At 38.7% G+C, this 12,893-nt stretch overlaps 1 protein-coding gene across 4 annotated transcripts in view; it reads left to right on the top strand.

The window, feature by feature from the left end:
* R3HDM1 (R3H domain containing 1) overlaps window positions 1-12,893 on the top strand; it is a 145,084-nt gene that overhangs the window by 19,609 nt on the left and 112,582 nt on the right. For 2 of the 4 annotated variants that reach the window (XM_080667246.1, XM_080667244.1), the window contains exons 4-6: window positions 329-418; window positions 5,400-5,514; window positions 7,745-7,823. In XM_080667246.1, the coding sequence (XP_080523372.1) occupies window positions 329-418; window positions 5,400-5,514; window positions 7,745-7,823 (284 nt within the window). The remainder of the gene's footprint in view (window positions 1-328; window positions 419-5,399; window positions 5,515-7,744; window positions 7,824-12,893) is intronic. The other 2 variants (XM_080667247.1, XM_080667245.1) reach the window with 1 other exon arrangement.

Below are 12,893 nucleotides of genomic sequence, written 5' to 3'. Positions count from 1 at the left end.
GGGTTTTGTCTTGCCTAGTTGCTTTTGTGCATTGCTTTTGTATCTTTAATGGTTTTTTTATAGAGAAAATGGCTTTCTCACCATTCTTTGGGTTTTGAAATTGGAATTATTCCCATTCTTGCTATTGCTATAATTTTCAAAACTGCAATTGTTTGTTTTCCCTCTTAACAATGGATTTTAGAGGTAATTAATGATATATAAAACTTGCACATTTCACCTATGCCTATATGTGGCAGAAACTGTAAAGACTTAAGAAACTCTAGGGGGCTTTTGGATATACACCCCAGATTTTTGAAATGTAGTGTTAATTTTAAATACTTTTCTTTAGTCAAGCTCAAAGTTAAAGCTAGTTCGGAGCCTTGCAGTATGTGAAGAATCTCCACCACCCCCTACAGCAGAGATATCACAGGAGAACCAGGTAAAAAAAAAATTATTATTTACAGACATGGTGGAATAACCTGCCTCCTGGAGAAATTTTTTCATAAGGTTAAATAAAAGTTGTATTTACACTCTGAAATAAGTTTTTTTAAGTTGTATGTGCATGTGTGTGTGTTATATGTGTTTTTACTAAGAGAATTCATTTGATAATACGTGATACAAGATACACATGAAAAGTGGGAAAACCTTGTTACGTCACTCTTAGATTTAGTATAATGATTTCTCTCTGGGAAAACTTAGGGATAATATAATTAAGTGGGAATATGGCTCTAAGGGAGTAATGTTATTTTGGAAAAGTATTAAAGTAGTACCTTCACTTAGTGGAATTGTGATAAAATTTGCCCTTTTGATTTTGGCCTTTATAAGTTTGTCAAATACTGCTTGTGTGTGAAGAGGAAACTACCCAAGACTTCTGCTTGATATATTATTTTACTTAAGCTGAATGCATGGTGAAGCCAATTCTTTTATTAGCTTGGCTCTAATAGTTGTCTTGAAACTTCTAATTCCTTTTCTGTCTATGCTTGTAAAATATAGAACTACTGAGATTCAAGCAGACAGTTTGGTTTGCCTTTTTTATTTTTAATGCTATGACTACTTTTCTGTTAATCTCAGCTGTGGATTGATGTTTGCCTTCTCTTTTATGGGCATTATATATTAAATATGTTTGGACTCTTTATCAGTATTTGTCTGTGATGATAACTTTGGCTGTTAATGGCTTGTTCTACTTTTTACGAGTTTAAGCAACATAAAATCTTCGTATATCCCAACAATTACTTTCCAAAGAACTGAGGCAACATTTTGGCTCTTTAAGAAGCATACTAAAAAAAGAAAGGAAAAGGCCATGATAAGTTGTATTTCTTTTTTTTTAATAAATAGCAATTGTACATTTGTTGATTCAGGCAAAGACTTATTCTTTGCCTTGATTTAAAAGATGATACTCTTAAAAGCCTGTTCTACATATTGAAGATAGCTGTCACATATTTAGAATATGCCCTCTCCACTTCTTTGCTTCCAAAATGTAAGAAGAGGCCCAGCCAGTGTTGCTCAGTGGTTGAGCGTCAACCTATGAACCAGGAGGTCATGGTTCGATTCCTGGTTTGAGCATATCCTGGATTGTTGGCTCAATTCTCAGTGTGGGGCATGCAGGAAGCAGTAAATCAGTGATCTCTTTCATCATTGATGTTTCTCTCTCTCTCCCTCTCCCTTGCTCTCTGAAATCAATAAAAATATATATATATTTTTTAAATGGGAGGAGATTTTTAAATAGATTATTTGTCAGTAAAAAAATTCCAAAAAATCAATTTCTTTTGAACTGTGATCAAGTGTCAGGAACATAGGGCTCAGAATTTATTTGTGATTTATTTACAATTTGAAAACAGAAGAAAGCTATATGCATTCATTCTATAAAGTAAATATTTTTTAACAATAAAATAACAGAATTTTCTAAGAAAAAGTAGAAATACAGTCAAAATATTTTACTAATATTGGTGTATGGATTTACTAAGAACTGTTGCCCGAGAACATTTTCAAATGTTAGCCTTTGGCTTTTGCATGGTTGTTGATAAGGCTGAAGAGTTATGATACACTCTGAAAGAAATTTAATAAAATTGTTTTTGAAATAGCAATTTTAAAAAGTTCTTTTGTACAAATTAGAGTAAAGGTTATGCCTGTCCAGGGTGGAATAATATAATATTTTTTAAAAATGTATTCTTTCTGTTGTCCAAAATGTTATACCATCCTAGCCTCATGGACTAATTAATTAGTCCAAGGAGACTGAAAAAATGAGAAGGGTCAGGCATTCATAATATTGTTTATACAGAAAACTGCATTCTTTTTGAGAAAAACTATAATGTGATTGTTTTGGGGGTTTTTTTTGTTTGTTTTTTCAGTACATTTTATCTATCTGAAAAATATTGGAGCGAAATTCTTAGAGTGCTATATAAATTTAGCTAGTGAAAATTTATATGGGAAAAAATATAATATCAGGAGTGTCTGTTATAAATTAATGTATATACTGTTGATCTCAGTTAATAATTTTTGCATTCATAGTTCAAAGAGCTGTTATTCCACTTAGTACATTTGTTCTCAATTTCTCTTGAATACAGTAATTTTTGTCTTTTGAGATAATAGCCTACTTTTACCCTTTTACTGAACTTTTTCCAAGTCTTGAGTTAACTAAATTGCACCTGAATGGGAACAGGAAAAAAAATTATTTCTCATGAAATGTCCTAGTATCTAATCCTTGATGGTAGAGACACTTTCCACCTAATAATGCGTGCTTCAGAATGTGATTTTTGAGGAATTAATCTGGAGTAAGCACATTAGTCAAAAGGTTGAGCGGCAGTTAATAGAGAGATGTTACTTGTGTCTAATGAGAGCTTATGAGAGGGAAGTGACCAGTAATAAATGTCAATCGCTGAGTGAAGAAGAGTAAAGGAATTACAACTTCCTATGGAGATGTTGCTTATTTATAGTCAGAAGAGTTTGTGTATGGATTTCAGCATTTAAAATATGCCTTATTTGCTAATGAAAACAAGGTCTCAGTATCAACTGAAGCCAGACCTCAGTACATTAAGCCTCTAGATTTTTAAATACAATTCATCTTGATAAAATAGTTTAATATCTGTAATTATAATATACAACTTTAGTAGGAGAATTTAGAAATGAAACCTGATAGTCATTGGGAGTGCCTTTTGTGGCTGTCTAAATGTGAAATCTTTTCTTCCAACCCAGATTTCATAGATTATCCTTGAGTAACAGGAATAGAAGCTGTAAGTCAGGAACACTTCTAATATTCTATTTCCAAAACATACTTCTGGGATTCATTTTTAAATATCTATCTTACAGTTATTTTAAAAATAAGGAAAGTAGATTAGAAAATGAGTCATAAGACAACATGGATGGATCTTGAGAATATTATGCTAAATGAGATAAGTCAAGTGGAAAAGGACAAGAACCATATCATTTCACAAAAAAGCAACAAATAGTTCTGGCCGGTTAGGCTTTGTGGATAGAGCATTGACCTTTGAAATGAAGCATCTCAGGTTTGATTCCAGTCAAAGGCACGTACCTCAGTTGCAGCCTCGATCCCTGGCCATGGTTGGGTCACATGCAAAGGCAACCAGTCGATGTGTCTCTCTCACATTGATATTGATATTCCTCTCTCTCCCTCTCTCTCTCTCTCTCTTTCTCTCTTCTCTCTATCTCTCCCCCTGCCCTCCCCCTTCCCTTCCACTCTCTAAAAATCAATGGAAAAATATCCTCGGGTGAGGAGACTGACTAGATTTCCAGTGGGTGAGCACACAATAGAGTATATGGATACATTATAAAGTTTTACACCTGAAGTTTATATAATGTTATTAACCAATGTTACCCTGATAAATTTAATTTAAAAAAAAGGAAAATTAGTCATAATGAGAAAAATGATTACCAGTTGATGAATGTATAAAGTTCAGCAATTTTAGTGAAAATTGCCAGTACATAGCTTTTGCACTATATTCTGAACATAAATTTGAACTGAGATGGAAGGGGAAGCAGAATTGAAGAGATGAAAATAGCACTCAGCAAACCTATAGGAAAAAATACTATATTTGACCTGAAATTTTTTGCCAATTACTATTTAAAAAAAATTTTTGTGGTGTGGGGGGTCAGAGATGTTTAACAGAAATCCTGATGGCTGAAAGTTTAAGAACACTGAAATTTATATTCCCTTTGATATTGACTTACTGCATTTATTACCACCACCAACCATCTCCCAGAGAAGAGAAGTGAAGTAATTGATTGATGTTTTTCATCACTATGGACAACAGTATAATTTAGTCTACAATTAAACTACACCTTTATCTTTAGTAGAAATGGTCTGGAAGTTATTCTCCCTTTCTTGATAACTTTGCCTGAATAAACAGAGCTGTGTGACATTTACCATTTTAGGCTATATGAATTAATTTTCACTAATTCCTTTGGGTTCAGAAATTACATGTAATGATATTGTTTTAAAACTGAAATGTAGCCCTAACTGGTTTGGCTCAGTAGATAGAGCACCAGCCTGCGGACTTAAGGGTCCCAGGTTCGATTCCAGTCAAGGGTATGTACCTTGGTTGCGGGCACATCCCCAGTGCGGAGTGTGCAGGAGGCAGCTGATCGATGTTTCTCTCTCATCGATGTTTCTAACTCTCTATCCCTCTCCCTTCCTCTCTGTAAAAAATCAATAAAAAATATATTTTAAAAAAAGAAAAAAATCAATAAAATATTTAAAAAATATATTTAAAAAAGTGAAATGTAGAATTAGTTCTCCTTTATAGTCTTATACAATATGGTTACTTTACAGTGAATTACTACGTATCAGGAAGGAAAGCAGTCTTGCTTGAAATCTTTATAAACTTTGTGGTGATTGAGGAAGAACAGTGATATATAAATCTCAAATAATGAAAAGTCATGTAAATTTGGTTTTGGATATTTTGTACTTACATTTTTTTTATATGTCAAGAGAATGAAGGAATATAAGATTTTACCTCTCTCTGTCTCTCTCCGGCCCCCCTCAAAAAAAGTACTTTTTACTAAGTGTTGATTTGATACTTATGTCTTCCTGTTGTCATGATTGATGATAATTCTTATATCTTTGCTTGGCATCTTCATTGCAAAAAATAGGTTAAAAAGACCTTGGTTCTGATTCTCCAGGAGCTTTGCAAGTAGATACATTTAAACTGTTATAGGAAACATTTATTTTCTCTAAAATAATTTCCAGGATATGTTTCAATTGATATAGTCAGCATTTTAAATTTTGCTATCTGGACTTCAATAAATATGGTAAAAATATTTTTAAGTTGTATTCTACTTTGAAGAATCTAATTAGATAAAATAATAGTTTTTTTTCCCCTCCACACACACTGTGTTACTACAGGTGTGTGGTATTAACTGAATTGCTCTATATTTTTATTTAAACTGATTTTACCTTCCAACAGGAGAAAATTCAGATCCAGTTAACACAATCATTTGAAAAAGAGGAGAAGCCCTCAAAAGATGAAGCAGAAAAAGAAAAAGCCAGTGATAAGTTACCCAGAAAAATGTTATCAAGAGGTTTGCAATTTATTTTTGTGGGTTGTTTTTAAACAAAATTTTAGTGTCACTGGTAATTCCATTACTTACCCCTTATCTTACCTAATAATAGACAAACATATAAATTGACGGTACCTCCGCTATGCCCACAGCCAATCAGGAGTGAGTATGCAAATTAACCCAACAAAAATGGTGGGTTAATTTGCATATGCAGGCACAGAACGGCGGGGCGGGATGCCTGCTATAAGGGGGAGGGTGGGCGGAGGGAGCTACAAAAGCAGTGCTGCGGCCGGGAGCGGGGACTTGCAGGATCCCAGGCGTCTGGGAGCGAAGCCAGGGGAAGGAAGGCCTATTCTTGCATGAATATCGTGCAACGGGCCTCTATTATATATATATGATACAGAACAGACTGAAGGGATAATATAGTATTTGCTCATCTGCGCAAAATGGAATAATACAGCTCTGAACATCAGTAAGACACAATAATTAAAAAACTGCAACACATAGCAGAGTCACTGAGGAAGATAACTGTCTTTATCTCTAATTGGTCTATCTCCTATTGAAATAATAGAATTACTATAATTTGAATACTTATTTCACTAAAAATATTACTTAATTCTTTATGATACAAAGAGCTGATGCCCTGGCCAGGTGACTCAGTTTATTGGAGTCTCATCCCATATACCAAAAGGTGGTGGGTTCAATTCCTGGTCAGGACATGTATGGGGGGACAATTGGTCTCTCTCTCTCTCTCTCTCTCCCTCCTTCCCCATTCCTCTCTCTAAAAAATCAATAAAAACATATCCTCAGGCCCTAACCGGTTTGGCTCAGTGGATAGAGCGTTGGCCTGCAGACTGAAGGGTCCCAGGTTTGATTCCAGTCAAGGCATGTACCTTGGTTGCAGGCACATCCCCAGTAGGGGGTGTGCAGGAGGCAGCAGATCTATGTTTCTCCCTCATCGATGTTTCTAACTCTCTATCGCTCTCCCTTCCTCTCTGTAAAAGAAATCAATAAAATATATATTTTTTTAAAAAAACATATCCTCCTTGCCGAAACCAGTTTGGCTCAGTGGATAGAGCGTCGGCCTGCGGACTGAAGGGTCCCAGGTTCGATTCCGGTCAAGGGCATGTACCTTGGTTGCGGGCACATCCCCAGTAGGAGGTGTGCAGGAGGCAGCTGGTCGATGTTTCTCTCTCATCGATGTTTCTAACTCTCTATCCCTCTCTCTTCCTCTCTGTAAAAAAATCAATAAAATATATTTAAAAAAAAAAAAAAAACATATCCTCACGTGAGGATTTAAAAAAAAAAAAAAAAAAAGAGCTGATGGCTAAATATTCAGTATCCAGTAAAAATATTCTTGGAAACCAGAATGTTTATCTTTCATGATAAATTTTAAGGGGCTTCACCGTCATCTATTGCACATCTATAAAAATGCTTTTTTAATTTACAAACTCAATTATGCTGATCAGTATTATAAACAGCATAGAGGGAAGAAATAAACATAAAAATTTTTTAAAGTATATTGAAAGCAAGCCTTTAGTGATAGGCCTAATCATATCTAATTAAATTAGTGTTCTTTCAGAACTAAAATTCCTATCTACCTCCAAATTATTTTATCCATCTTTGTTCACAATTGAACTAACCTGTCTTAATTTGCTACCAATGTAGTTAATTGAATAAATTATTCTAATTTTTTTACTGAAGGAGGCATTTTAGAAAATGAGGATTGTGGTGAGTATATAAAAGGATCTTTAAAGGATTCAGAGTAAATTAAACTGTCACATTTGAGAGATTTTTTTTTTTTTTAATCCTCACCAAGGACTTCCTTAGAGAAAGTAAAGGGGAAAAGGAGAAGGGAAGGACAGAGAGACAATGATCAGTTCCCTTCCAAAGGCTTCCCAACAAGATCAAACTTACAACCTAGGCATGTGCCCTGACCCGGAATCAAACCAGTGACCTTTCAGTGCACAGAGGGACACCGAAACAACTGAGCCACTCAGGCCAGGCGAGAGAGAATTTTTTTTTAAGAATGTGCATGTACATGCAGTTATATAAACCTACATCTGTTCATTATATGGGAATAGAAAAATAGTAGCCATCTGATTTCATCATAAATTTCCTTTTCCTACTTCGTTAATCTTTTTCAATGTGGGGCACCTCATTTTATTTAAGATATGTATCATGTGTAAAAGGGAATGGGATTTATTTTCAAACAACTTTATACTGTGTTTTTGTGTTGTTGTTTTTTTAGATTCCAGTCAAGAATACACTGATTCAACTGGCATAGATCTACATGAATTTTTAGTAAATACATTAAAAAACAATCCCAGGTAAAAATTAAATTTACAAGGTTTTTATTGCTTTTAGAATACCATAATTTACTATGTATGTCTCCATTACTGAGTTAGAATCTATACCAGGGGTGGGCAAACTTTTTGATTTGAGGGCCACAATGGGTTCTTAAACTGGACTGGAGGGCCGGAACAAAAGCATGGATGGAGTGTTTGTGTGAACTAATATAAATTCAAAGTAAAGGAGCGGAGGGGAGAGCAAGAGAACCAGATAGAACAGCCGGATCCGGCCCGCGGGCCGTAGTTTGCCCAAGGCTGATCTATACTAATAATAGCCTAGGTCAGTGGTCGGCAAACTCATTAGTCAGCAGAGCCAAATATCAACAGTACAACGATTGAAATTTCTTTTGAGAGCCAAAAACCGACTTCTGCGCATGGGCCATGAAGTTTCAATCGCACTGTACGTGCGCGCCTGCACGTGGTATTTTGTGGAAGAGCCACACTCAAGGGGCCAAAGAGCCGCATGTGGCTCGTGAGCCGCAGTTTGCCAACCACTGGCCTAGGTGGTCGTCACACCCTAACGCATTATGCCCTAATGTCACAAGATGGCCACGTGCACAGTGGAGATGGGGCCCGGCAGAGGAGGCGGGTCGCAGCAGCGGAGGGCAGTTATGGGCGATCAGGCCGGCAGGGGAGGACAGTTGAGTGCAATTGATGCAGTTAAGCATCAATCAGGCCGGCAGGCTAGGTCAGTTGAGGGTGATCAGCCTGGCAGGGGAGGGCAGTTGGGGACCATCAGCCAGCAGGCAAGGGCAGTTGGGGGCCATCAGGCCGGCAGGGGAGGGCAGTTGGGGGCCAACAGCCGGCAGTGGAGGGCAGTTGGGGGCCATCAGGCTGGCAGGGGAGAGCATTTGGTGGCCATCAGGCTGGCAGGGTAGTGGTTAGGGGGCAATCAGGCAGGCAGGCAGGCAAGCAGTTAGGAGCCAGCAGTCCTGGATTGTGGCCATCCCCCAAGGGGTCCCAGATTGGAGAGGGTACAGGCGGGGCTGAGAGACACCTTCCCACCCCCACCCCCGTGCATGAATTTCGTGCACCAGGCCTCTATTATTAGAATAAGATTGCAGTGTTTGAAGTACACCAGAAACATTTTAGATTCTTAGAGTTATGATGTTGGTAGTCTTCTAGATACACATGTGTAAGTATCTTTTTGCAATATGTGTTTCAGCGTGATATAAAAATAGTTTATGCTGTATGTAGGAATTTTGGGAAATACGGAATTACCAAGAAATTTTGACTAAATTGAAATGCAGAGTTAACATGAATCATGAAAAAAAAGATGGAGGAAAATATTCTTAGGATAATGCACCCAACTGAACAAGAACTTAATGTATTCATTTATGAGTTTTTAAACTTAGTTAAAGTGAGAATATTTGTTCCTTTTTTCTTAGTTTATAAACCTTCAACCCTATGATTTTTAATGTGCTTATTTGAGTCACTAACCAATCATGAAATCCTTTGTTTACCAGGGTAATGAATAAATAGATTTTCACTTTTTGGCAGGTCATTGACCCCTTTAAGGTATTTCCCACAAAAAGGCTTATCCACAAAATATTTCTTTTTCTTTTTCTTTTTCTTTTTTTATTAAGGTATTATATGTGTACATATCTTACCATTGCCCCCCCACCCCACTCCCATACATGCCCTCACCCCCCAATGTTTTGCATCCGTTGGTTACTCTTATATGCATGCATATAAGTCCTTCAGTTGATCTCTTATTTCCCCCACCTCTCACTAACCTTCCCGCTGTAATTTGACAGTCTGTTTGATGCTTTACTGCCTTTGTATCTATCTTTTTGTTCATCAGTTTATAATGTTTTTCATTATCCCCAAATGAGTGAGATCATGTGGTATTTTTCTTTCATTGACTGGCTTATTTCACTTAGCATAATGTTCTCTAATTCCATCCAGGTGCCTACAAATGGTAGTAATTCCTTCTTTTTTATGGCATCATAGTATTCCATTGTGTAGATGTACCATAGTTTTCTGATCCAGTCATCTGCTGACGGGCCACAAAATATTTCACCAATGCTTTCATGAGGTAGAAGACTCCCAGGTTAAGAACCCATCCTCTAAGTGTTAACTTCCAGAGTGGGAGTTATTTTAAATACATTGCAATAAAAAGAAAACAGTTTTATTGGGTATGTGCACATCGAAGAAATCATGAACAGCTAGCTCTCTTTAGTGAGACTTATATCATACCTCAAGATAAACCTTTATTTTAATTCAGGGTTTATTGTATTCAGTGCCATCTTGATTTTCTAGTTTACACTTAAAATAGACCTCCAAAGGAGAACTGCCTAAATGAAAAGTGGATTGAAGGAGTATAGGTATGACATGAGGACGAAGATAGTCAACTTTGCCTGACTTGTTTAAGTCCCAAAATAAAGATGAAATCATTAGTCTATTGGGCAGGCATTTCTTTTTTCCATTGCCATTTACCCCCTCTATGCCCTCTTCCACTTCCCCCCTGGCCCCCACAGTCACCACTGTTTTCCATGTCCATGATTTCTCTTTTTCTTTTTTGCTCAATCCTCCACCCATCCCCCAATACCCCACCTCCCACCAAAACTGTCTACCTGCTCTCTGTCTATGAAACTGTCCCTTATTTTGCTTGGTGGTTGTTTGTTTATTAAATTCCAGAAAATTTTACCCTTTATAACAGCATGGATGGACCTGGAGAACATTATGCTAAGTGGAATAAGCCAATAGAGAAAGACAAGTACCATATGATTTCATTCATGTGGAATCTAATGAACAGGCATTTCTTAAGCATCTGCCATGTGCTAAGTGTTGTGCTAAACATCCTATATAATAAAACTCTAATATGCAAATCGACCGAGCGGCAGAACGACTGATCTCTATGATGTGCACTGTCCAGCAGGGGACAGCTGCTCAATGAAGGAGCTGCCCCCTGGTGGTCAGTGCGCTCCCCACAGGGAGGGCACCGCTCAGCCAGAAGCGGGGCTCATGGCTGGCAAGCGCAGTGGCGGTAACGAGAGCCTCTCCCACCTCTGGGACAACACTAAGGATGTCCAACTGCCTAAGCTGTCATTCACACTTCCCCTGAGGGCTCCCAGACTGTGAGAAGTCGCAGGCCCGGCTAAGGGGAACCCCCCCAACCCACAGCCAGTGCACGATTTTGTGCACCAGGCCTCTAGTTATAGATATAAAGATGGGCAAGATATCATCTCTGCCCCTAAATTATCCACATTCTCTCTGCTAAAATAAACTCATGATATATAAGCCTATATAATAAAAGGGTAATATGCAAATTGACCCTAACAGCGGAACGACCAGAACAACTGCTCAACCAGTCACTATGAGGCACACTGACCACCTCTTGGTTCCTTTCCCCAGCCGGCAGGCTCCCATCACCCGATGGTGAACAGGGAACTGGGGGTGGTTGGTGGGGGACATGGAAGGCTCCAGGCCAAGAGCCACGCCCAGCCCGTCACCCCACACACAGAGGGCAACCTGCAGCAGAGTTTGGGCCCGCGAGTGCACGGGAACAGCCGACCTCTTGGTCCTTACCCCCGGCTGGCAGGCTCCGATGGCCCGAACCGGGGTTGGGTGGTGGCGGGGGGTGGGGTTGGCTGCCGGCAGCCGGGGAAGATGGTCCTGATCACAGGCCAAGCCTAGGGACCGTATCCACACACGAATTTTGTGCGCCAGGCCTTCTGTCTATATATATAAAAGGCTAAGTGTCCATTGACCGGTAGCTATGATGCGCACTGACCACCAGGGAGCAGACACTTAATGCAGGAGCTGCCATGATGCACACTGGCCATTTAAAAATAAACGGCAGGCCGAAACCGGTTTGGCTCAGTGGATAGAGCGTCGGCCTGCGGACTGAAAGGTCCCAGGTTCGATTCCGGTCAAGGGCATGTACCTTGGTTGCATGCACCTCCCCTGTAGGGAGGTGTGCAGGAGGCAGCTGATCGATGTCTCTCTCTCATCGATGTTTCTAGCTTTCTATCCCTCTCCCTTCCTCTCTGTAAAATATCAATAAAATATATTTTAAAATAAAAAATAAAAATAAAAATAAACGGCACCGCGGACCTAGCACCGGCAAACCAATAATCAACTTCCCCAAAATGGGACACAAGCCCCACCACCACACCGGAGCAACAGTCCACCAAATCACAGCCAATGATTCCAAGACCCCATAGCACAAAATGTGGCCCACAGCCCAGCCCAGCCCAGAAACGGTTGCTGTGAGCGCTGGGTAATGACTTCACATAGCAACGCCCAGCTTCCTCTCCCTAGTGACTAGTCTCCTTGGAGTTTCTTCAGCTCAGGAACACAAGTTGCTTTATAGCCAGGTGGAAACATTTCATACTTTAACCAAATGTCTGTGAAGTGTTTTCCCATGCCTCATCTCATTCAGTCCTCACAGAAGTCCTGGAGTACGTAGATAGGAGACTTGGTGAATCCTATTTTCTTTTTATTAGCCAGAAAACAGAGATTTAGAAAGTTTAGAAACTTGACCCAACTGAAAAGAAGTAACAAATGGTGGACCTTGAAAATGACTTCAGGTTTTCTCATTGTGCAGAATATAGTCAAACACTGCTGCAGTTAAATATTTTACCCTTTGTTCTCCCTGCATGATCTATAATAATAATCTGCTTCATGTTGATATTTACTGATGTGTTGCTGACAATTACCTGAAAGAGAAGTTGGGGTGCTTCACTGGGCCGGAAAAAGTTTAGCTAAATCAGAAAGCAGGTCTAATTAAGCAAGTTTATTCTATAGAGATAAAAGGCTAAGTTGACTTGCGCATACGAATGATGTAAAGCTCTCGCTGGCACCAATCGCACGCATGTGTTTCAGTCACACGCATGTGTTTCAGTCTGTCATTGTCGGTCATGAATTTGGTTGACACTTCTATTATAGAGAAAGGGCAAATAGCGATATTAAAATATTCTAATTAATTTCCTTTCGATGTGCGTGAATCTGTGCACCGGGACACTAGTTAGAATAGATGTGAAATACTTTTCAAGGGGCTGTAAAAGAGAATAGGGGTCCCCAATCTTTGTTTGAAAGGATATG

This window comes from Plecotus auritus (genome assembly GCF_963455305.1).
Source record: "Plecotus auritus genome assembly, chromosome: 5".
Taxonomy (NCBI): domain Eukaryota; kingdom Metazoa; phylum Chordata; class Mammalia; order Chiroptera; family Vespertilionidae; genus Plecotus; species Plecotus auritus.
The sequence above is the reverse complement of the archived record's forward strand: the minus strand, read 5'-3'. Positions and strand labels throughout refer to the sequence as shown.